Here is a 22957-nt window from a genome sequence, read left to right as displayed (position 1 = left end):
GGTTTACTCTGACCAGAAGAACTGGCTGACATGGGCCACATTCCTTGTGATTCAAGGACAGAAAGCCACAGACAGCTGCCTGATACAGGGCCTGGAATCTGTGGAAAGACTGGATGATCTTGTTAGGTACTGTCAAGATGGACACTCAGGGTAAAGGATGTCTTCCTTCACTCTCAACACCCTCAGTCAGAGCATAGACAGATGAGAGCTTGATAAGGCCCCCACAAAGGGCCCAAGGCCAAGGATCAGCAGGGGAATATTTTTATCCCAAAGCACTGAACTTGTGTCTCGAACTGAGCATTGTCAGCACCACTCTGGTAACCCAAAGTAGTGCAATCCTGTAGAAATAAATAAATAAAAAGAAGCCATTTGGATGCCAGACCATATACCTTGAACCGGGGTCCCAGTTGCAGGACCAGTCATAACTTGATAGGGGCTGAATAAGAGCTCCTGGAGGATTCTGGTTGACTCCATGGATGGGATAGAGTATGGAAGAGCAAGATGAAAAGTAGAAATGGTCAGGGGTCCATAGAGTCATGTCCAAGTTGGGATGTTGTACCCAGAAGGCACTACAGACTTCCCAGTCACAGGCACTGGAGAATGGTGGACATTTTGCAGCAGGCAATTCAAAGCATGCAAGCAGGGGCACGGTTCTGCTTGTCCAGGTCCAAGGGTAGTTTTATGTAAAATATCACTTCTTCAAATTTGTGAATACAAAATGAGATTGTAAGTCATTTAGAAAGTTCAGGGGAAGGAAAAGTATTCCAGACAGAAGGAATAGCCTATGGATGTGAAGGCCCTATGACAAGAGTATACCTGGCCAGCAAGCAGAACAGAAAAGGGTCACGTGGACTGAAGAATCAGTGAGGGGTCAGCCATGAGTGAGGAGTTCAGAGAGGTGGGAGGGTAGCAAGATTACTGCTGCCTGATCTTTAGCAATTGTAAGGTTTTAGCTTTTATCCTGAGCACCAGTGCAGTTGAGTAGAGTCATAATATGATCTGACTTATGTGTTTAAAGAATAACTCTAACTTTCTTGCTAAGGATAGAATTGGAGTATCGTGTACAAGTTAAAGCAGGGAGACTAAGTAAGAGGGACTTGCAATAATCGAGGTGAAAGAGGATGGTGGCTTGGAATTAAGTGACAGCTCTCAAAATGAAAAGAAGTTCTTGAATTTGAGATATAGGTTAAAGCTGAGAGGATTTCCTGATAGAGTGGATGTGGGCAAGGAGAAAAACAAATGAACCAAATGAGCCATAGGTAGAGATGGAGGATGACGTGAGTGGAGACTGCTGGGGAATTGGGTCAGAACAACCAGAAACACAGCTTTGGATTTATTCAGTTTAAGAAACCAACTTGTCATTTAGATGGAAATACCATAGAAGTAGTTGGACCTATAGATCTCAACCTCAAGGAAGAGGTCTGGGCTGGCAATATTAATTTGGGAACCTTGGTCATGTAAAGAGATTATGGAAAGAAAGAGGGAACAGATCAACTGGCTTAAATGATGTTAATGGATTTAATAAGATGAGAAATGAAAAACTGCTGTTAAATTTACCAATGCAGAGGTCTGTGGTGACCTTGAAGAGAGGATTTTCAAATAATTTTAATTATTGACATGTGACTGAAAGGATTTTAAAGAGAGGTGGGAGATGGGCATTATAGAGATCTCTTAGTTTTGCTGCAAAGGAGGGAGAATGAAATGGGGTATTAGATAAAAAGGAAGTAGAGTCAAAAATATTTTTAACGATGAGAGAGGTAACAGATTGCTTCTTTGACTATGTAACTCATTCAGTAGAGAGGGAAACATGGATGAAATAAGAGTCAGAAGAGATTCTTAGACAAGCATCCTTGTGTAAGCAGGGTGGAGATGAGGTACCATGTAAAAGTAAAGAGAGACTGCTTGTCTTTGGTGAGGGTCGCAGACACTTCATTTACAGTAGCAGTTAGAAGGCAGAATATAACTGATTGGATGCTGGCAGATTGATAGATATAGTTGTGGGAGTCTGGAAATTCTCTTTTGATGGTTTAAATTATTTCACTGAAATAGGGAGAAAGTACATCAATGCTTCCCATTAAGTTTGAAGCTTGTAGTAATTTTTTGCTCAGATACCTTTCTTCAAATGGAAGTATCCTTCAATTCCTACTTTGCTAAACCTCAGAGTCATGAACAGGTGAGAATTTTTCAAATTCTAATACAGAGGTAATCATATAATTTACCAGTTAGTATTAGTAACAACAAGTCTCCATAACAGAACAGTATGAACAAAATTTGTTTCAGATGCCAAGGTGTTCAAAAAAAAAAAAAAAAAGTCAGACATTGAGCTGTTAAAAAACATGTTTAATGGGTAAAGGCTATTTAATGTGAACTACTTTGGGGATCCTACAGAACTGTAAGAAATTTGTGAGAACAAATTAACAGGGAATATTACAACATTAATGAACAGAACAGCTCATAAATGTAATAGATGACGTAGATTCTGATATTACTTTATTTTTTTAGCAGTGACTTAAACAAGTTGGAAATTTATTTACCTCTTACATATAGGAAGTCTGAGCCAGGTATTATGGGGCTGCTATTTCAACTCCACAACATTAGGGTTTTAGGATCCTTCAGTCTTGCTTTTCCACTAACCTTAACACACATCCTCAATGTCCAAGACGGCTGCCTGAATTCCCACCACAATTCCACATTCACAGAATTACCATTTAATATACCACTTTCATTTACATTTTTTGGGCCATAATTTGTTCTCATGGTCACACCTAACTACATTGGATGCTGGGAAATGTCTTTTAGCTAGGAAGCAATATTTCTTAAAAAAAACAACAGCAGCAACAAAAAACAAACAAACAAAAAGACAATTGCCATCTCCTGAATTTGGACTCAAAAGGCCTCCAGATTTTTGATCTTTATAAGGAAAGGAGACTGCCACATCTTTCTGCTGTAGAGCAGGTGGTGCTTTCAAACCACCACTCTTTATGTCAGCAGCTGAGGGCTTACCTGCTATGCCACCAGGGCTGCTTGACTGGGATCAGGACCTTAAAAGTAAACTTTTTTTTTAAGTTAAAATAGTTTCAGGAAGTTCCTATTAATGATATTTAAGATTTTTTTTCTTCTTTCCATAAAGGTGTTTCAAAGTATGGTGTCAATGGCAAAAAGTTTAATAGATAATCTGAATCCTCTTTTGTAGTGATTTCTTTTCATTGCTATATTCTAGACAAACATAAAATTCAATTCTCCTTAGATTACCTATAAGGATACTGAGCTGCCAACTCCAAGATATGAGTGATCTGAGGGTGGTAATAGCATTTCCTGATCTACTCGTTAGTATTTTTCTATGGCAGTACGTTACGTTCTGCCTTACAAGTTCCAGCCCCTATAAAGTACTTGGTTACGTGCATTTTATTTCTTCCCACTTCAAATTTAAATTTTTAAGTTTTATTTTTCACCAGAAACCCAGCAATCTGGTCCATAATTTCCTCATGACATTTTTCACTTCCTTATTCCTGAAAGTATAAATCAAAGAATTGAGCAAGGGAGTTACGAAGGTGTAAACTATGGCCACCATCTTGTCGAAGGAGAAAGCAGATGGAGGTCGGGCATACACAATTATGCATGGGACAAAGAATAAAACCACAACAGCAATGTGAGATCCACAGGTGGAGAGAGCTTTCCACCGCCCTTCAGAGTTATGGGTTCTTAGCAAGAGCAAGATGACACAATAGGAGATGAGCAACAAGAAGAAGATTATGGTGCAGATAAGTCCACTACTGGCAACCACAAAAAGGCCAAGGATGTGAGTGTCAGTGCAGGTAAGCTTCAATAATGGGTACAAATCACATAGAAAGTGATCGATAACATTGGAGCCACAGAAGGGCAGCTGGAAAGTAAAGAGACTTTGTATCACAGAATGCAGGAAGCCCCCTGTCCAGGCTACCCCCATCAGGATACCACAGAACCTCCAGTTCATGATAGAGGGGTAGTGCAATGGCTTGCAAATGGCCACATAGCGGTCATAGGCCATGGCGGTGAGGATAATCACCTCCACTCCAGCAAAGAAGTGCTCAGCAAAGAGCTAGGTCATACAGCCCTTGAAGAAGATGGTTTTCTTCTCATAGAGGGAGTCCACAATCATCTTTGGTGCAAATGCAGAGGAATAGCAGGCATCCAGGAAGGACAGGAAGGCCAGAAAGAAGTACATGGGTGATCTCAGGAGTGTGGGGCTGCTGACAATGGTCACCACAACTAGCAAATTGGCCCCAACAGTTGCAATGTAGCAGAACAAAAATACAACAAATTCTATTTGTTGAACACTTGGATTCCATGAAGGACCCAAGAGGACGAACTCAGTTACAAAGCTTTGGTTTTGCATATTTCAGAGGAAAAGGTGGAAGCTAACACAGTGATCATATAGAATTTGAAATTATGAGAAAGATTTTTGTCTCAAACCAGTTGATGATATTAGTTATTAGTATAGTCATCGAATTTTTGGTGCGTCCATAATCAAAATTAGTTTAAGTGCTTCTGTTGTTTTTAAAAATACAAAATTAGAAATTTCTTGAGGCATCAGTCAGAACTGAGGTTAAACTCTTTAAAACAGTCAGGCTTTCAGTATGGGGGAAGGGAACCATTCACATGTGGTAGGGATGACAAATAGTTTTTAAAGTGGGTGCCAGCTTTGACTTGTTAGGTGTGGCTACCTAGAGTGAAATGTTGAGGAGGATTCTGAAGCACATCCAAGCTCTGAGGAAAGGAGGACTATAATGTATTAGTTATGCCTCCCATTGACATGGCATGGGAACCAGGATGACTTGCATGGGAAATGCATCTCTCTCCAGGAGACTGCCTTACCTACAAATAAAAGAACAGCTAACATGCATTTTAACAGGCAATTGGAAATCATGCCTACTCCCCCAAATATTTCTTTAAAAATCTGATCTGAACTGGGCCTTTAAGATGAATTAATTCATTTCTTATCAAAAATAAAGACCAACAGAAAATTCCCTAACTGTATGTTTAACAAAAATAAGGATGCATTCAGTTTTGGGTTGTCTTTGTTTTTGTTTTAGTCATCATTTTAAAATATAAACAGAAGCCGACAAAAATAATAAAACTCACTTCAAAGTGTTCTGTTGATGACTGAGTGAAATAATGCAAGGAAAAAAGCAATTGCTCAGTGTCTAGTGTCTAGGATACTGTCAATGTGAAGTCTTATTATCCCTATTTTACATTAGCTAAGTTATGGTTTGAGAGTTTAAGAAATTAACAAAAGGTAGATCTGGGATTTTCTGGTACCACAGCCAAAGTCCATTCCACTGGATCCATAAAGAAAGCAGTGAGAATGTTTCATTTCTGGGAGAACTTCAGAGTAAGGATGGCTTTTCTATGCTCACCACACACCTCTCAATGTTAAAACCTTCTGAGAAACTCCACATGATTTATAACCAGAAGGTATTGTCCCGACTCTATATATACACACATACGCATGAAATACATATACAAAGGGCAACAACCATAGAAGTAAAGAATAGAAACATGTTCAACATAAGCCAGTCTTTATTAATTCTTTAATTAATTAAGACTGTATTAATTCTTAACCAATTACTTAAAAAATGTGGCTCAATACGATCAAGTGCAAGTCCTCACGGTTTATTTGTTTCACAATTATATAACATTATTGTAAAATAGTTCATGCATTGCTTAACTAAGCATCTCCTAAGACTACGATGAGGGCTAATTCTGAAAATGTGAAGGTGTTGCTTATGGTAAAGAAGTGTTGCAGATTGTGGTTATTATTATCTCACTCAGTAAACCAGCTGCTTTCCCCATAGAAAGCATTTCCATGACTCAACCACATAATTACTTCAACTTCTGACTTCATTTTCCATAGGTAGACACAGCTTTGAAGGATGAGTGTGTCCTCCTTTATACCTATAACAGAAATTTATCACTCAAATCATTTAAGTAATTACATGTTTGCTAAAGAGATGAATAAAATACTTGCGGGGCTTATATCAGTAAATTGATTTTGTTGAATGCCACTTAGAATTGACAAATAAAATTAATGTCATCTGTTTGCTTTTAAACAGCCATTTTCCTTATGTTCCCAGGGACCTAGGCAATCCTAAATTGTGCCCGCACAGATAGCTCCATATCTAGCTGCAAGTGGTTACCCAGAAAACAAAACATAAAACAAACCCAAAAGGGTCATTGGGTCTGTCAACAAACATATATTAAAATATAAAGATTATCAGTAGAATAAAGGGTTAACCTAACCACAGAAGGCCATAACCACAACAGGCCAATTTGTTTCTCAGGATCCATAAGGCTTCAAACACTAAGAAATTGTACCAATGGGGTAAGACTGAGTGCTCTAACTTGTTCAATGGACTGAGGAAGTGCTTACCAAAAGTAAGTAACAATTTACCCCAGGAAGCGAGTTGGAGATCTACCCTATATCACAGGTAGCCCCCACCACAGAAAGCAATTATTATATGATAGAGCCAGGACCCCTGAGCCAACAGACCAAATTGTTAGAAAAGAGAAACAAGAAAATGCCTCCCAATCATGATCTTAGTTCTTTGTCTTTCCCTTAACCAACGATAGTCTGTAAGTCACTTATAGGTAATTATTCCAAGGATTGTAAAGAGCCAGTTGAATCTCCCTGACTCTTAATGAATCTGCACCTGTCAAAATTGTATAAAAAGCACTTATTGATTATCCTTCTTTGGATTTTGGTTTGTTTGTAGCCTGAGTGCTTACAGTCATTTTCCCTTTTTTGTTTTCTGATATGTCACAATAAAAAACTCTGTTGCAGAAGGCATTAGTGAAAGTTATCACTCTACAACAGATATAGGATACGACAGTGGTCAGTTTAGCCTAGGACAAAAGTAAGGGAGACAATGAAGTGAAATAAGTAAGAACATCAACTCCAGAGTCATACAGGCTTGGGTTCATATCCAAGCTCTTCTATTAAGTTATGCCGAATGAAACAAGTTACTTCAAATCCTTGTTTTCCACTTCTGAAAAGTGAGCTAATAAGAATGCCTATTGATAGAATCAGATAACACAATACACATAAATACATTCAACAGGAGATCAAGACCCCAGAGCACTGACACGGAGAAGAATTGTCAACATTTTTACTTACACTTAATTCTCCCGTAATCATGAACAGGGCCGACAAGTGCTTTTACTGATAAGCTCTTTCCCTTCTTCTTTTATTAATTTAAAAATGGAAATCATTTTACTTGGTCACAGTGTAGGTATGCCAATTTTTTTAATGCATAGAACTTTTGAATGACCTTTGTAATCCTTTAGTAGCTCTCTAACCCACATGAGTCTACGTCTACTTCAGGCAGCTTCTTTATACAAAGAAAATCAAGTCGTCTGTAAATTAATTGATGCCAATTTATATTAATGATTAAATAATTCTGAAAATGCAAAAAAGTGAATTATAAATCTCACCATATATCATGTTTTTTTGAAAATTCTGATGTTGCCAATCTCCTATTCTTTGTGGAGAAAAGTCCATTCAGTGGCTGGATAAAATGTGAATGCCACTTCCAAGTCTTATTTCTACATCTAAGAAAGAGAGAAAGTCTTACAGGCACACTAGGCAGAGAATGTTCACCACTGCTTCTCAAGTGCTGTTTCCAATTTGGTGTCATGGAACAAAACACAGAGAAGCAAAGGTTTCCTCCTTTATTTCCAACTGGAATTTAAAGAGGTTTCCCTGAGAGGACATGAACCTGTAGAACTGCCTCTCAGTTGCCTCTCGGGGGTTTGAAAAGTTTCAGTCAGCATGATTATCCGAGATACTTTTAGATGGTTTGAAATACTTAAGCATTGGCAGAATTGCGACGTCCCAAATCAATTGGGAATTTTTTTTTTAATCTCCTTCTTTTATAACTACCCCTGAGATTCTATGTGAAGATGTTTTCACTTCCCTTTTTGTTCCGGAATATAGCAATGTGTATGCTGGAATGGAAACCCCTATGTTCTTACGAAATGCAAGAGCTGAGTTCTGGAATAAGGCACAACATCTATCCATGAGGAGTCAAAAAAATATTTTTAACAATGAGAGCAGTAACACATTGCTTCTTTGATGATGTAACTGATTCAGTAGAGAGGGAAATAAGGATGAAATAATAGACAAAGGAGATTCTCAGACAAAAGTCCTGTGTAAGTGGTGAGGAGATGAAGTCACATGTAGAAGTACAGAAAGACTGGTTGTCTTTGGCAAGGGTCACAGATACTTCATTTACAGTAGCAGTTAAAAGGCAGCATATAAGTGAATGGATGCTCATAGACTGATAGATACAGTTGTGCGAGTCTCAGAAGCTTTCTTTTGATGACTTAAATTATCTCAGTGAAATAGAATGTTCATCTAGTGTTTCCAATTAAGTTTGATTTTTCTGGTAGTTTTTTAGGTGGATATCTTTTTTCAAATTAAACTATCTGTTTTCACTTTATTAAACATTTTTATCATGGGTAGCGGTGAATTTTTCAAATTTTAATATAGAGATAATCACGTATTTTACAAGCTAAGGTTAGGAAACCCAAATCCCTATAGGAATCCTGGTGGCACAGTAGTTAAGCATTTAGCTGCTGTCTTAGTTATCTAGTGCTGTTATTACAGAAATACCACAAGTTGATGGTTTTAGTAAACAGAAATTCTTTAACTCACAGTCTAGGAGACAAGAAATCTGAAATCAGGGCACCAGCTCCAGGGTAAGGCTTTCTCTTTCTGCCTGTTCTGGGGGAAGACCCTTGGCATCAATCTCCTCCTGGTCTAACAGCTTCTTAGCACAGGAACCCCAGGTCCAAAGGACGTGCTCCAATCCTCATTCTTCATTCTTGGTGGTGTGAGGTCCTCTTCCTCTCTGCTCTATTCCCTCTCTTATATCTCAAAAGAGGTTGAATCAAGATACAGTCTAAACTTGTGGATTGAGTCCTATCTTAGTAACATAACTGCCCCTAATCCCGCCTCCCCGCCCCGTGCACCTGTCAGTCTGTAGTATTGTGGGGGCCTCCATGTTGCTGTGATGCTGGAGGTTATGCCACCAGTATTCAAATACCAGCAGGGTCACGCATGGGGAACAGGTTCCAGCTGAGCTTCCAGGCTAAGACAAACTAGGAAGAAGAACTTGGTGGTCTACTTCCAAAAAGAATTAGCCAGTGAAAACCTTATGAATAGCAGCAGAACATTGTCTAATATAGTACCAGAAGATGAGTCCCTCAGGTTGGAAATCACTCAAAATACAACTAGGAAAGAGCTACCTCCTCAAAGCAGAGTCAACCTTAATGACAAAGATGGAGTCAAGGCTTCTAGACCTTCATTTGATGATGTGGCATGACTCAGAATGGGAAGAAACAGCTGCAAACATCCATTAATAATCCAAACATGGAATATGCACAGCATGGATCTAGGAAAATTAGAAATTGTCAAAAATTAAATGGAACACAAAAACATTGATATCCTAGGCACTAGTGAGCTGAAATGGACTAGTATTGGCTATATTTTGAATTGGACAATCATATGGTCTACTATGCTGGGAATGACAACTGGAAGAAGAATGGTGTTGCATTTATTGTCAAAAAGAACATTTCAAGATCTATCCTGAACTATAACGCTCTCGGTGATAGGATAATATCCATACACCTACCAGACCAGTTAATATGACTGTTCTTCAAATTTACCCACAAACCACTAAGGTCAAAGATGACGAAGTTAAAGATTTTTACCATCTTCTGCAGGCTGAAACTGATCAAACATGCATAGATAAATACTGATGATTGGAATGTGAAAGCTGGGAACAAAGAAGAAGGATCGGTAGCTGGAAAATATGGCCTTGGTGATAAATATGGTGTCAGGGATAGTGTGATAGAATTTTCAAGACAAATGACTTATTCATTGTAAATACCTTTTTTTTCAACAACATAAACAGTAACTATACACGTGGATCTCACCAGTGAAATACATGGGAACAAAATTGACTACATATGTGGAAAGAGATAATGGAAGAGCTCAATATCATCAGTCAGAACAAGGCCAGGAGCCAACTGTGGAACAGACAATCAATTGCTGATATGCAATTTCAAGTTCAAGTTGAAGCTGAAGAAAATTAGAACAAGTCCACGGGAGCCAAAGCATGACCTTGAGTATATTCCACCTGAATTTAGGGACCATCTCAAGAACAGATTTGACTCACTGAACACTAATGAACTAATATCAGACTAGCTGTGGAATGACATCAAGGACATCATACCTAAAGAAAGCAAAAAGTCATTAAAAAGACAGAAAAGAAATAAAAGACCAAAATGGATGTCAGAAGGGAGTCTGAAAGTTGCTCTTGAATGTTGAGTAGCTAAAGAGAAAGGAAGAAATGATGAAGTAAAAGAGCTGAACAGAGGACTTGAAAGGTTGATTATAGAAGACAAAGTAAAAAATTATAAAGATATGTGCAAAGATCTGGACATAGAAAGCCAAAAAGGAAGAATATGCTCAGCATTTCTCAAGCTGAAAGGACTGAAGAAAAACTTCAAGCCTTGAGTTGCAATATTGAAGGATTCTACAGGGAAAATAGTAAGCAATGCAGTAAGCATCAAATGAAGATGGATAGAATGCGCAGTCACTCTACCAAAAAGAACTGGTCTATGTTCAACTGTTTCAGGAGGTAGCATATGATCAGGAATAGATAGCACTGGAGGAAGAGGTCCAAGCTGCACTGAAGGCATTGGTAAAATCAAAGGTCCAGGAATTGAGGGAATACCAATCGAGATGTTTCAACAAATGGATGCAGTGCTGGAAGTGCTCATTCATCTATGCCAAGAAATCTGGAAGACAGTTAACTGGCCAAGTGACTAGAACAGATCCACATTTATGCCTATTCCAAAGAAAGCTGATACAACTGAATGCGGAACTTATTGAACAATATCATTAACATCACACGCAAGTAAAATTTTGCTGGAGAGCATTCAAAAGTGGCTTCAGCAGTACATTGACATAGAACGGCCAGAAATTCAAGCAGGATTCAGAAGAGAACATGGAACCAGGCACATTATTGCTGATGTCAGATGGGTCTTGGCTGAAAGCAGAGAATATCAGAAAGATATTTACCTGGGTTTTATTGACTATGCAAAGGAATTTGACTGTGTGGATCATACCAAATTATGGATAACATTTTGAGGAATGAAAATTCCAGAACACTTAATTGTGCTGATGAGGAACCTGTACATAGATCAAGAGTCAGTCCTTTGAATAGAACAAGGGGATATTGCTTGTTTTAAAGTCAGGAAAGGTGTGCCTCAGTTTTGTATCTTTTAACCATTCTTATTAAATCTGTATACTGAGCAAATGAAACAAGAAGCTGGACTATATGAAGAAGAAAGGGGCATCAGGACTGATGAAGACTCATTAACAACCCACAATTTGCAGATGACACAACCTTGCTTGTTAGCATGAAGGAATCTTGAAGCACTTACTGATGAATATCAGAGACCACAACCTTCAGTATGAATTGTGCCTCACCATAAAGAAAACAAAAATCCTTACAACTGAACCAATAAGCAACACCATGATAAATGGAGAAAAGATTGAAGTCAAGGATTTCGTTTTACTCGGATCCACAATCAACACCTGTGGAAGTAGCAGTCTTAGAAGCAAGGATGGCAAGACTATGTCTCACATACTTTGGACATATTATTAGGAGGGAGCAGTCTCTGGAGAAGGACACGAGGCTTAGTAAAGTAGAGGATCAGTGAAAAAGAGAAGACCCTCAACCAGATGGACTGACACCGTGGCTGCAACAGTGGACTCAAACATAAGGATTTTGAGGATGGCGCAGGATTGGGCAGTGTTTCGTTCTGTTGTGCATAGGGTTGCTGTGAGTTGGAACTGACTCGAGGGCACCTAACAACAACAACAACTTGGAGGATGCATAAAAAAAAAAAACAGATAAAAATGTGTGAGATCTAAACGATAGGTAATATTACATGAATGGTCAGAACAACTCATGTAATAGAAGATGTAGATTCTGAGCCCACTTATTTTTTTTTTTTTTTAACAGTGACTTAAACGAGACAGAAATGTATTTTCCTCTTACATAAAGGAAGCCTAGGGGAAGTTGTATGGGGCTGGTATGGCAGCTCCACAACATCAGGATTACAGGCTCCTTCTGTTTTGCTTTTCTGCTAACCTTAACACACATCCTTATGATCCACCATCGCTGCTTGAAATTCCACCAAAATTCCACAGTCACAGAATTACCGTTTATACTATGACTTCCATTTACACTTCATTGGCCAGAACTTAGTCATGTGGCCACACCTAGATACATGGGTTGTTGGGAAATGTAGTCTTTCAGGTAGGCAGTAGTATGTCTTAAACAAACAAACAAAAAAGGACAAAACAAAACAAAACCTGTTGCCATCACATCGATTCTGACACATATCAACCCTATAGGACAGGGTAGAACTCCCCCTTCGGTTTCCAGGGTTGTGGTCTTTATAGAAGCCAACTGCCATATTTCTCTGCTGTGGAGCAGCTTTGCTTCATAGCCAAGCATTTAACCGTGGTGCCACCAGGTTTCCTTAGTTATGTGTCTGTGCTAGTACTATAAAAGGGAGTTCTATTACTAAAAGGGAAGAGAAGAACAGGTGTTATGGACTGAATTGTGTCCTCAGAAATAAGTGTTATAAATCCTAACCCCAATACCTGTGATCATAATCCAATTTGGGAATGTGTTTTCTTCGTTGTGTTACCGAGGCTGTATTAGCGTTTGCTAACCCGGATTAATCTGTTGCCCTCGAGAGGATTCTGACTCATAACGACCCTACAGGACAGAGTAGAACTGCTCCATAGAGTTTTCAAGGAGTGCTCAGTGGATTCAAACTGTCAACCTTTTGGTCAGCAGTCGTAGCTCTGAACCACTAAGCCATCAGAGTTTGCATTAACGCAGGGTATGTCTTAAATCAATTTCTTTTGAGATATAAAAGAACACATTGAGCAAGCAACAAAGCAAATAGTTGGGGGAAGATAAAAGCCATGCCACATGAGACGTCCAAGGAATAGAAGCTGAAAGACAAAATGACCTCCCTCTAGAGCCAGAAGAGAAAGCCTTCCCCCATAGCCAGCACCTTGAATTCAGAGTTCTATCATCCTAAATTGTGACAAAATAAATTTCTCTTTGTCAAAGCTGTCCACTTTTGGTATTTCTATTATAGCTGCAGCAGATAATTAAGTCAATAAGACTTCTGCCTCACCATGATTGCCTTAGACCAGAGATTGGCAAACTATACACTAAAGGCCAAATTTGGCTTTCCACCTACTTTAGTTATTTTTTCTTTCTTCCTTTTTTTTAATTGTGACAAGTATATTTATAACAAATCATTTGCCATGTCAACAATTTTTACACGTACAGTTCAGTGATATTTGTGTTGTGCAACAATCACTATTATCCATTTCTAAATATTTTCTTCATCCTTAACAGAAACTCTGTGCCCCCTAAGCAATGACTTCTCATTTTCCCCTCCTTTCTGCCCCTGATAACACTAATAAACTTTATACACTTGCCTATTTTGTAAATATTTCATATAAGTGGGATCACATAATATTTGTTCCTTTTGTAACTCACTTATTGCAATCAGCATAATGTTTTCCAGCTTCATCCATGTATCAGGACTTTACTTCTTTTTATGGTGAGTAATACTCTTCCTTATGTATGTAACACATTTAGTTTATCTATCTGAGCCTGCTTTTAACATTAGGAAAATTATCCAACAGATCAAAAATATTTAAGGTGAGGAATCTCATTTTGGTCCCTCCAGTTATTAAATTCTATAAATGAAATAAGAAAATGATCATCATAAGGTTCTTACACAGGCAGACATATCATGCTGTCACATACTTTTTCTTCTTCTTCGACATGGAGCAAGGCGAATAAGTATAAAACGAATCCAGGTATTTAATTCTAAAATATTGTAAGCAGACAGCAAACATTATATTCTACTATTTTTTTATAGGTATAACAAAAGTTAAATGGAAGCTATGTGCAAAGGTCTCGGTACTAAGTTTCTAGAGTCATCAATAAACCCACGAAAGATTTCTTTTTTAGTTGTTATTCCAATAGAGTCATGCTGATGTCCGTGTTCTTTTTGGACTTAACGGTTAAAAAATAATAGGACCCCGCTTAACAAGACCCTGCCTGGTTTCCATATCTCATCCTGTACCAGATTCCCCCTTACCCTCTGTGTACCAATTACCCAGATCTTAACTTCAGGTTAGTTGCTGCCTTAGGATTTCTGCATAAGCTTTTTTTTTTTTTTGGCCTGGGATTCTTTACCCATTGATTTGTTTCATGCTCCTTCTATCTCATCATTCAGACCCTAATTTAGAAGCCACCTCTCAAAAAAGACCCGTGTCCACCTAAATAGAATGCCCTTCCAGTCACACGTATACCACTCTATTATAATTTACTAAGAGTCTGTTATCACTATATGACTTTATTATCATCTTACATATATTTTTGTCTCCTCTATTGGAATGTAAGCTCCAAGAGGAAAGCAAAGCTGATTGTCATATAGACCACTGTATACCCAACACAAACTCAGCAATTATACGTCAATAATGAATAAACCTGGTGGTTAAGAAAAATTGTTGGTGGTTGTTATAGCTAGATAACTACTGTACATATCAATTTTGTACTTAAAAATGTTGATTTAAATGCTGTACTTTGTTTCAAATACTATAACTGATCATTACAATTATTGTCATCATATATATCACATATATTTGTCTTAATAAGAAAATGATAACAATGTAAAATCATGCTATGACCTTTGACTTCCCATAGACCTAGTCAGGGGAGACCTTTAGAAAAGAAACAGTGTCTCTCTGGTGACAGCTTTTCCACAACAGGATCAGGGAGAAAATAAACAAACACCCTTTGTATTTAGAAACCCACATCTAGAAGATAACAGCAGGAATCATTCTCCCACAGTTAAAAATAAAATAGGACAATATCATTTCTCTTGTCCTATATCTGTTGCCGTCAAGTTGATTCTGACTGACAGCAACCTTAGAGGACAAAGTAGAATTGTCCCATAAGATTTGCTAGGCTGTAATCTTTATAGAAGCAGATTGCACATCTTTCTTCCCCAGAGGAGCTGGTGGATTTGAAACATCAACCCTTCAGTTAGCAGGTGAGTACTTAAGCAATGTGCCACCAGGACTTCTTTCTTGTCCAATAAAGAATGAATAACTTCATGACACAGGCACTGTCGTTGTTGTTTGTTGTTGTTAGGTGCCGTCAAATCAGTTCTGGCTCGTAGCGACCATATGCACAACAGAACGAAACACCACCCAGTCCTGAGCCATCCTCACAATCGCTGTTATGCTTGAGCTCATTGTTGCAGCCGCTGTGTCAATCCACTTCATTGAAGGTCATCCTCTTTTCCACTGACCCTGTACTCTGCCAAGCATGATGTCCTTCTCCAGGGACTGATCCTTCCTGACAACATGTCCAAAGTATGTAAGACGCAGTCTCACCATCCTTGCTTCTAAGGAGCATTCTGGCTGTACTTCTTCTAAGACAGATTTGTTCGTTCTTTTGGCAGTCCATGGTATAGTCAATATTCTTTGCCAACACCACTTTTCAAAGGCGTCAATTCTTCTTTGGTCTTCCTTATTCACTGTCCAGCTTTCACATGCATATGATGCTATTGAAAATACCATGGCTTCGGTCAGGTGCAGCTTAGTCTTCAAGGTGACATCTTTGCTCTTCAACACTTTAAAGAGGTCCTTTGCAGCAGAGTTACCACGTGTCCGTCAGATTGTCATACTGTGGGCGCTTGCGTGTTGCTGTGATGCTGGAAGCTATGCCACCAGTATTCAGATTCCAGCAGGATCACCCATGGAGGACAGGTTTCAGTTGATCTTCCAAACTAAGACAGACTAGGAAGAAGGACTGGCAGTCTACTGAAAAGCATTAGCCGGTGAAAACCTTATGAATAACAGCGGACAAAGACACTAGATTCTAAAATCTCTTGACTCCTGCATGAGTGACTCTTAGTCTGTTTCTGTAAATGATAACAAAAGGCAGTGGAGAGTTAACCACATGGGGCAGCTCTACTCTCTCCTGTCGGGTTGCTATGAGTTGGAATAAACTCGACAACAATCAGTTTTTTTTTTTTTTTAGAGAGGCTTCCATATTAAATAGCACACCACTAAAAACTGAGATTATGCTTGCCTTCAAAAAGGACACTTTGTAGCACAAAAACCAGGAGAATTCTGAATTCTAACTCCTTAGCTTTTTATATGTATTTATCTTTCCCAATTTTTCCCAACCATTGAATTTAAAAAGATTAAAAATCAACAACTAAGTCTCTTTTAGACTGACATTTATTGAATAATATTTATTAAGCATCTGCTAGTTGACTAGAGGAGTCCCTTAGTGGTACAAAAGGTTAATGCTCTCTGCTATTAACCAAAAGTTTGATGTTTTAAGTCCACCCAGAGATGCCTCAGAAAAAAAAGGCCTGGCAATCAACTTCTGAAAAAAATCAGCCGTTGAAAACCCTACAGATCTCAGTTCTACTCCGACACACATAGGGCTGTCATGAGTCAGAATCAACTCCATGGCAACTAGTTAGCTAACTGGAAGCGTATGAAGCACTAGGTTTACAACGTGAATGAATAAACACCACCCCTATCCTAACAATTACAATTTTGTGGAGAAAACAGAGAAAATAAAAACACACTTACTTATAAAGTTAAGTACAGTTTCTGCTTATTTATCGTTAAGGATATAAATGGGATGGAAAGCTAGAGAATAACTGAAATTACTAGAGACAAGACTTCTTGAGGAGGTGGGTGGTCATCTGAAAATGAAATTATATATATATATATATATATATATGATTGAGGCAGATGAAGCATCTGGAGAAGGAGATGCCATCAGACAGAAGTGTGAGAACAAAAGCCATGAACTGGGAAAATGTCGAATTCTCCAAAAATCAGTTAAAAAAAAGAAGAAAAGACAAAGGGGGCTAGAGCCTTGTGAAAATGATGAAGTACAAAATGTACCGGAGAGGTAGGCAGCAATGTGGTTAGGCAGAGTACTGCAGTGTCTTGAGCAGATTTGTATGCTTAAAAGATGCCACTTAGTATTGTACATGCAAGAGATTTGATTGAATGGGGAGGATGAGACCTCACGGTACCTATAGGAGAAATTTGTTCTTGGCATGGAAGCTAGTGACAATCCAGGATTTGTTGCCTCTTCCAGAGTTTCTTCATAGCATTTTTCACCTCTGCGTTTCTCAGGGTGTACATCAAGGGATTTAACATGGGTGCAACAATGGTAAAAGACAGAGCCATTGCTTTGTCTATGGGATAAGTGGCCACAGGTCTCACATACAAGGAAATGCATGGCACAAAGAACAAGACAATCACTGTGAGGTGGGAGCCACAGAGGGAGAGGGCTTTGCGCCGCCCTTCAGAGTTGCAAGATTTTAGGGAGCAGACAATGACCACGTAGGAGGCAACGAGGATAAGGAAGATGGCCACACACACCACCCCACTGTTGAGGATGACCAAGAGGCCCAGCATGCACGTATCCATGCAGGCCAGTGTCAGAAATGGAAATAAATCACACTTAAAGTGATCAATGACATTGGGACCACAGAAGGGTATTTGGTACATGAAGAGAAGCTGTACTGTTGCATGCATGGACCCGCCTACCCAGGCCCCTCCCAGCAGCAGGCAGCACACCTGAGAAATCATGATAGTCATGTAGTGCAGGGGCTTACAGATGGCCACGTAGCGATCATAGGCCATCATGATGAGAAGGATGATTGACACCCCACCAAAGAAATGTTCTGCAAAAAGCTGGATCATGCAGCCTTCTAGGGAGATGGTAGTACTGTCAGAGAAGGAATCCACAATCATCTTGGGGGTTATGACAGAAGAATAGGTGGCATCCATGAGTGAAAAAGAAGTAAGGAAAAAATACATAGGTTACCTCAGACTCTGACTTGCAGTCATAGTTACCACAATGAGTAAGTTTCCCAGTACAGTGGCCACATACATGATTAGAAACACAGCAGAGAACATTTTCTGTAGCTCTGGGTTCTTTGTAAGACCCAAAAGAATGAATTCAGTCACATTGTCTTGATTTTCCATTTACTGTAGGCTGATGTAATCACACAACTATGAGCTGGAAAATCTGCAAGAGCAATTTTTTTTAATTATTGTAAAAATGTTATAATACAAATGCAACATTTGTCAATTCAATATTTTTCACATGCACAATTCACTGATAGCAATTACATCAATTGTGTTGTGCAACCGTTACCAATATTCGTTGCCAAATTTTCCATTCCATTAAGAGAAACTCAGTGCTTCCTAAGTAATGATTCTCCCTTTCATCCTCTCTCCTGTCCCTGGTAGCTACTGTTAAACTCTGATCTCTATGCATTTGCCTATTCTGGGTGTTTCATATTAGTCAAAGGATGTATAACATTTGTCCTTTGTAAAAGCAATATTATTACTTCTTTTTACTTTGCTTTAGGTGAAAGTTTACAGCTCAAGTCAAGTTCTCATTCAAAAATTTATACACATTTGCAAACCTCACAATATGACAGCAATATTATTTTTAATTGATGATCACCAGGTGTTAGGCATTTTTTGTGCCCCATCTCACACCCTCTTGACCTATCTTTCCAACCATTGCCCTCGCAGCCAGCTGTTCACAATTATAGCCTGACAGTAGCTTGATTCTACAAATTGATCCAACACTACCTCCTCTCACAGTCACATCTGTTGCTTTCTGTCCATGCACTTGCTACTTGAGATATTTTGGAGACCCTGATACATCATTCTCACACAAACACACACTTAGAAATATGAGGGATTTCACATTCCAGAGGGAAACTCTTGATCATTTGGATATAGGAGCCAGAAGATAAATGGTAACCAGCTCAACTCAACCTTGGGTTAACTTGCTTTCCTTCCCTCTTTCACTCTTCCCAGTTCCTCTATCCTGTTTCCCAGAATAAATCACCTACATACAAGCTCTTCTCTCAGCCTCTTCTTTGGGCCCAAGCTAGAACGCTGACCTTTAATAACTTGACATCCAAGAACTTGGGAATTTTCTTGTGAATTTTCATTCATTTATTTCACATATTTATTGAGCCCCTAAAATGTGCTATTTGGAAAGCCTACAAGACAGAGAGGCTATATCCCAAGGAATCTCTACTTATTAAGGCCTATCCTCTGCTCCTCCCACCCACATTTCTTTCTTTTCAAATTGGCTTAGTGTTGTCATTGTTATTATTAATATCATTATGTATTTATAATATTCAATGAGTCTTTACTATGTCTCAGGCAGTAGAATATCCTATGAGATATTTTTGTCATTTTAGAGTTAAGCTACTGAAGTTTAAAAAAAAAAAAAAACATTGCTATCAAGTTGATTCTAACTCATAACAACTCTGTAGGACACAGTAGAACTGCCCCATAGGGTTTCCAAGGAGCCTGGTGGATTTGAACTGCTGAACTTTTGGTTAGCATCTATAGCTCTTGGGGTGAAAAAAATGACATCAACGTCATCATACAACTAGTAAACACAGAAGCCAGATTTTTCTGGTTCTAAAATCATTTCCATTAACAAATTATATTGTATTTCTTACTCTAGTATCAAGTGCACAATACATGTGAACCACTGTTTCATGATATAATCTCACTTTTCTAATAATCCAATGAAATAGATATATTCTTCCTGTACTCACCAGAACATGCAACAAGTCTACTACAGTAAAGAACATGTTCTGCTTATATACATTAAGTATCTAGTCCTGAAGCTATAAATTACAATGACTGCCTGACTGCCCAATTGTTTCTAGTAATTTCCCAGATGTGCTGCTTACAGAAACTAAAACTTAGTTCTCTTTCTCTGTTCCAGGAAGACCCAGGTTCACAACGTGATAGACACCATCTCCACACATAAGCATAGTGTATATCATTCCTTCCATTCTTCCTTGGGAAGGGGGACTCTCAGATAGAACAAAGGGTTCTAAAGATGAGCCAAAGTATCAATAAATCAACCCATGTATTTTTTTTTTTAATTTATTACATGCTAGCAATGTGCTTGGTCTGCTTTTTGCATTATCTCATCTTTTTTTTTCATATCACACGAAATGGTGCTATCATGAATCCCATCTTGTGGATAAGGAAAATGAAGCTTAAAATTATTATCTTATCTATGATGAGTGTGGATTATGGATCCAAGTATCTTATTTCGAAGCACAAGTGCTTCACCGCTAGACTCTACCATTGAAGAAGTGATCAGCAGCCTCTATTAGCAAGATGCAATTGTTTCTGTAGCAAAGAACAAATGATATGGTAAAAGCACTGTTTCAGTAGGCAGCAAACTCCCCTTTACTAAGGGTACTTGAGAATAGCATAGAGAGATAGTATTCAGGAATGTACAAAGGGCTTTTCTTTAAATGGTGATATAAACTACATGTCTCTAAATACTAAGAGTCCCATTCTTAGCATCACCCTTACCCCCTACTCAACAAAGTAAGCAACTTCCAGAAGACTCTTTTCAAATCTACAGTATATGGACCAACCCGGATTTCTTTCACCTTGAGCTCAAATAATTCAAAAGTTCTTGAATAGCTCTAATCAAATAGAAAGAACACATTCTTGGAAATCAGGATAGCTGAGTTTTATTCCACACTGTCTCTCTACTGCCTTAGGGTACCTTGTTAGGGTGCTTACCACATTGGGCCTCAGTTTCCTCCTCTGGAGTGTGACTTGATTTTGGCAGATGATGGAATCCTAGGAGTTCGAGGGCTACATCTCAGGACTCTATCCCTTTCAAACAGAGCAGCTCAGCTCATCTTCACTAAATGTTTACTCTTCCAAGTAAAATTTCCTTTGAGCCAATTTAGCACTTGAAATGTTTTAAAACAACACACACTGGAATAGATTAAAATGCTCCTCTGTTGAAATCTATTAATTTATCACTCTTCGACTTTGACTACTAGTGCACATCTAAACAGAGCCTGACGTTTATCACTCTCCCCCACAACTAGTCAACCTGCTATTTTTGTTCTTCTCCCTCCCACTGCAGTCAGACCCATCTCCTGCTACAAGAACACACACCTCAGCCAATTATTTTGTACCCTGGGAAAGGCCATGGATTCACAGTGAGCAGACTTAGTTTTCCATTCCAATCAGGCACTGGAGAAAACAGCTGCCCTCGAGTCAATTCCAACTCACAGGGACCCATGCGTGTCAGAGTAGAACCATGCTCCATAGGGTTTTTGGTGGCTAATGTTTTAGAAGTAGATCACCAGGCCTTTCTTCCAAGGCACTTCTGGGTGGACTTGAACCTCCAGTTTTTCAGGTAGCAACTAAGAGTGTTAACTGTTTACACCACCCAGGGACTCCATCAGGCTGCTTACTCACTTCTTAGTATCAACTTTCCTAACCTTCAAATCCTGCAAAAAATAAAAGAATGCAACAGTAAGTAAAGTCAACATGTGTCGTACTTACCACTTGAGGGTACATGATTTTCTCTTTTAATTCCCACAAAAACTGTATGATATACGAACTATTTTTTATCATTTTTTGAAATTCCAACCTGAATTTCTGTTGCAGCGAATGAGGCTTAGGAACTTGTGAAACTTGCTTAAAGCCTTTTGTCAGGTACTTGATTGAGTTCACAGCACAGGCTACCAGCCACTATGTTCTACAACCCTTCCAAGAATTTTATATTCTGCCTCACAATGCTGTAGTGAAGGTCAAAGGAAGTAAAAAGCATGAGATTCTTTGGAGTGCACTGTTCAAATATTCATGATTATTTTCCATTCATTTAAGTTACTGCTTCCTCTGCCCATGCCCTCGGCTGTCACCCCATCCATCATCATCCCTCCTTCATGCCTCACTCCTAATACCCCGTTCACCAGTCTTCATGAATATTTTGCTTGACATTTATGGTGTTTCTATTAGTCTGCCTTTCATACAACGCAGCAATGAACATCATTTTACAAATGTCTTTGTTTATTAGTTTGAATATTTTTATTGGAGAAATTCCTAGAAACATCATCATCGAGACCAGAGGCATATCTACGGAAAGTAGCGCCTAAGGAGATTAGTTTTAAGTTGCTGAATGATGTCTCACAACTAGAGATGTAAACTGCCCTTCCCTTCCTCCCCTCAAGTGGTGTCCAGGGCCTGTCTCATACTTGCCATACCCTAGTTATGCTTCTACCCTAGATGTGCTTCTAAAAATATGCACATTTTTAACTCTGATGGATTCTGTACCATTAAAACCCTTTGCCTTGGAGTTGATTTGGACTCATAGTGACCCTGCAGGGCAGAGTAGAACTGCCCCATAGGGTTTTCAAGGCTGTAATCATTACAGAAACAGACTGTTACATCTTCCTCCTTCAGAGCAGCTGGTGGGTTCGAGCCACGAGCCTTTCGGTTAGCAGCTGAGCACTTAACCACTGCGCCACAAGGGTTCCTTTCTATAGCATTACTCTCTCAAAGTTCTGTTTTATTCCCATCAGTAGTGTATTAAAGAGTCATTTCCCTGTATTCTTACTCACATTAGATATTCTCAATCTTGGTTATATTCAACAAATTATAGGGTGAAAAATAATATCTCATTTAATTCGCATTCATTCAATCATTCATTCAAAGAATTTCATTGATGACATAGGTTACAAACTGGTACCCAGAAAAAGCTGAGTGAAATACAATGTAACATCTGTGTAGAGATATACTGTCTATATACAACTATCCATATCAAACTAATAATAATAATAAATTGTTAAACACCTGCATTTTTGTACTTGGTTAGTTTTTGATATAACTATCTTATTTAATTCTCACATCTGGCAATGACAAGGCACAGTTTATGACTGAGGAAGAGCAAAACAA

At 38.7% G+C, this 22957-nt stretch overlaps 1 protein-coding gene and 1 pseudogene across 1 annotated transcript; both read right to left on the bottom strand.

The window, feature by feature from the left end:
- Positions 1-394: 394 nt before the first annotated feature.
- LOC135229408 (olfactory receptor 4C15-like) lies at positions 395-12004 on the bottom strand (annotated as a pseudogene).
- Positions 12005-16761: 4757 nt separating this feature from the next.
- On the bottom strand, positions 16762-18243 carry LOC135229440 (olfactory receptor 4C6-like). The gene has a single exon (XM_064279019.1). It carries the CDS (start codon positions 18014-18016, stop codon positions 17255-17257), a length of 762 nt encoding a protein of 253 aa, XP_064135089.1. The 5' UTR covers positions 18017-18243; the 3' UTR covers positions 16762-17254.
- Positions 18244-22957: the final 4714 nt, after the last annotated feature.

The sequence above is a fragment of the Loxodonta africana genome, unplaced genomic scaffold (assembly GCF_030014295.1).
Source record: "Loxodonta africana isolate mLoxAfr1 unplaced genomic scaffold, mLoxAfr1.hap2 scaffold_29, whole genome shotgun sequence".
NCBI lineage: Eukaryota > Metazoa > Chordata > Mammalia > Proboscidea > Elephantidae > Loxodonta > Loxodonta africana.
The sequence above is the reverse complement of the archived record's forward strand: the minus strand, read 5'-3'. Positions and strand labels throughout refer to the sequence as shown.

Coding starts and splice junctions, on each gene's coding strand:
- LOC135229440 (XM_064279019.1), bottom strand. CDS start 18,016: ATGTATTTTTTCCTTACTTCTTTTTCACTCATGGATGCCACCTATTCT.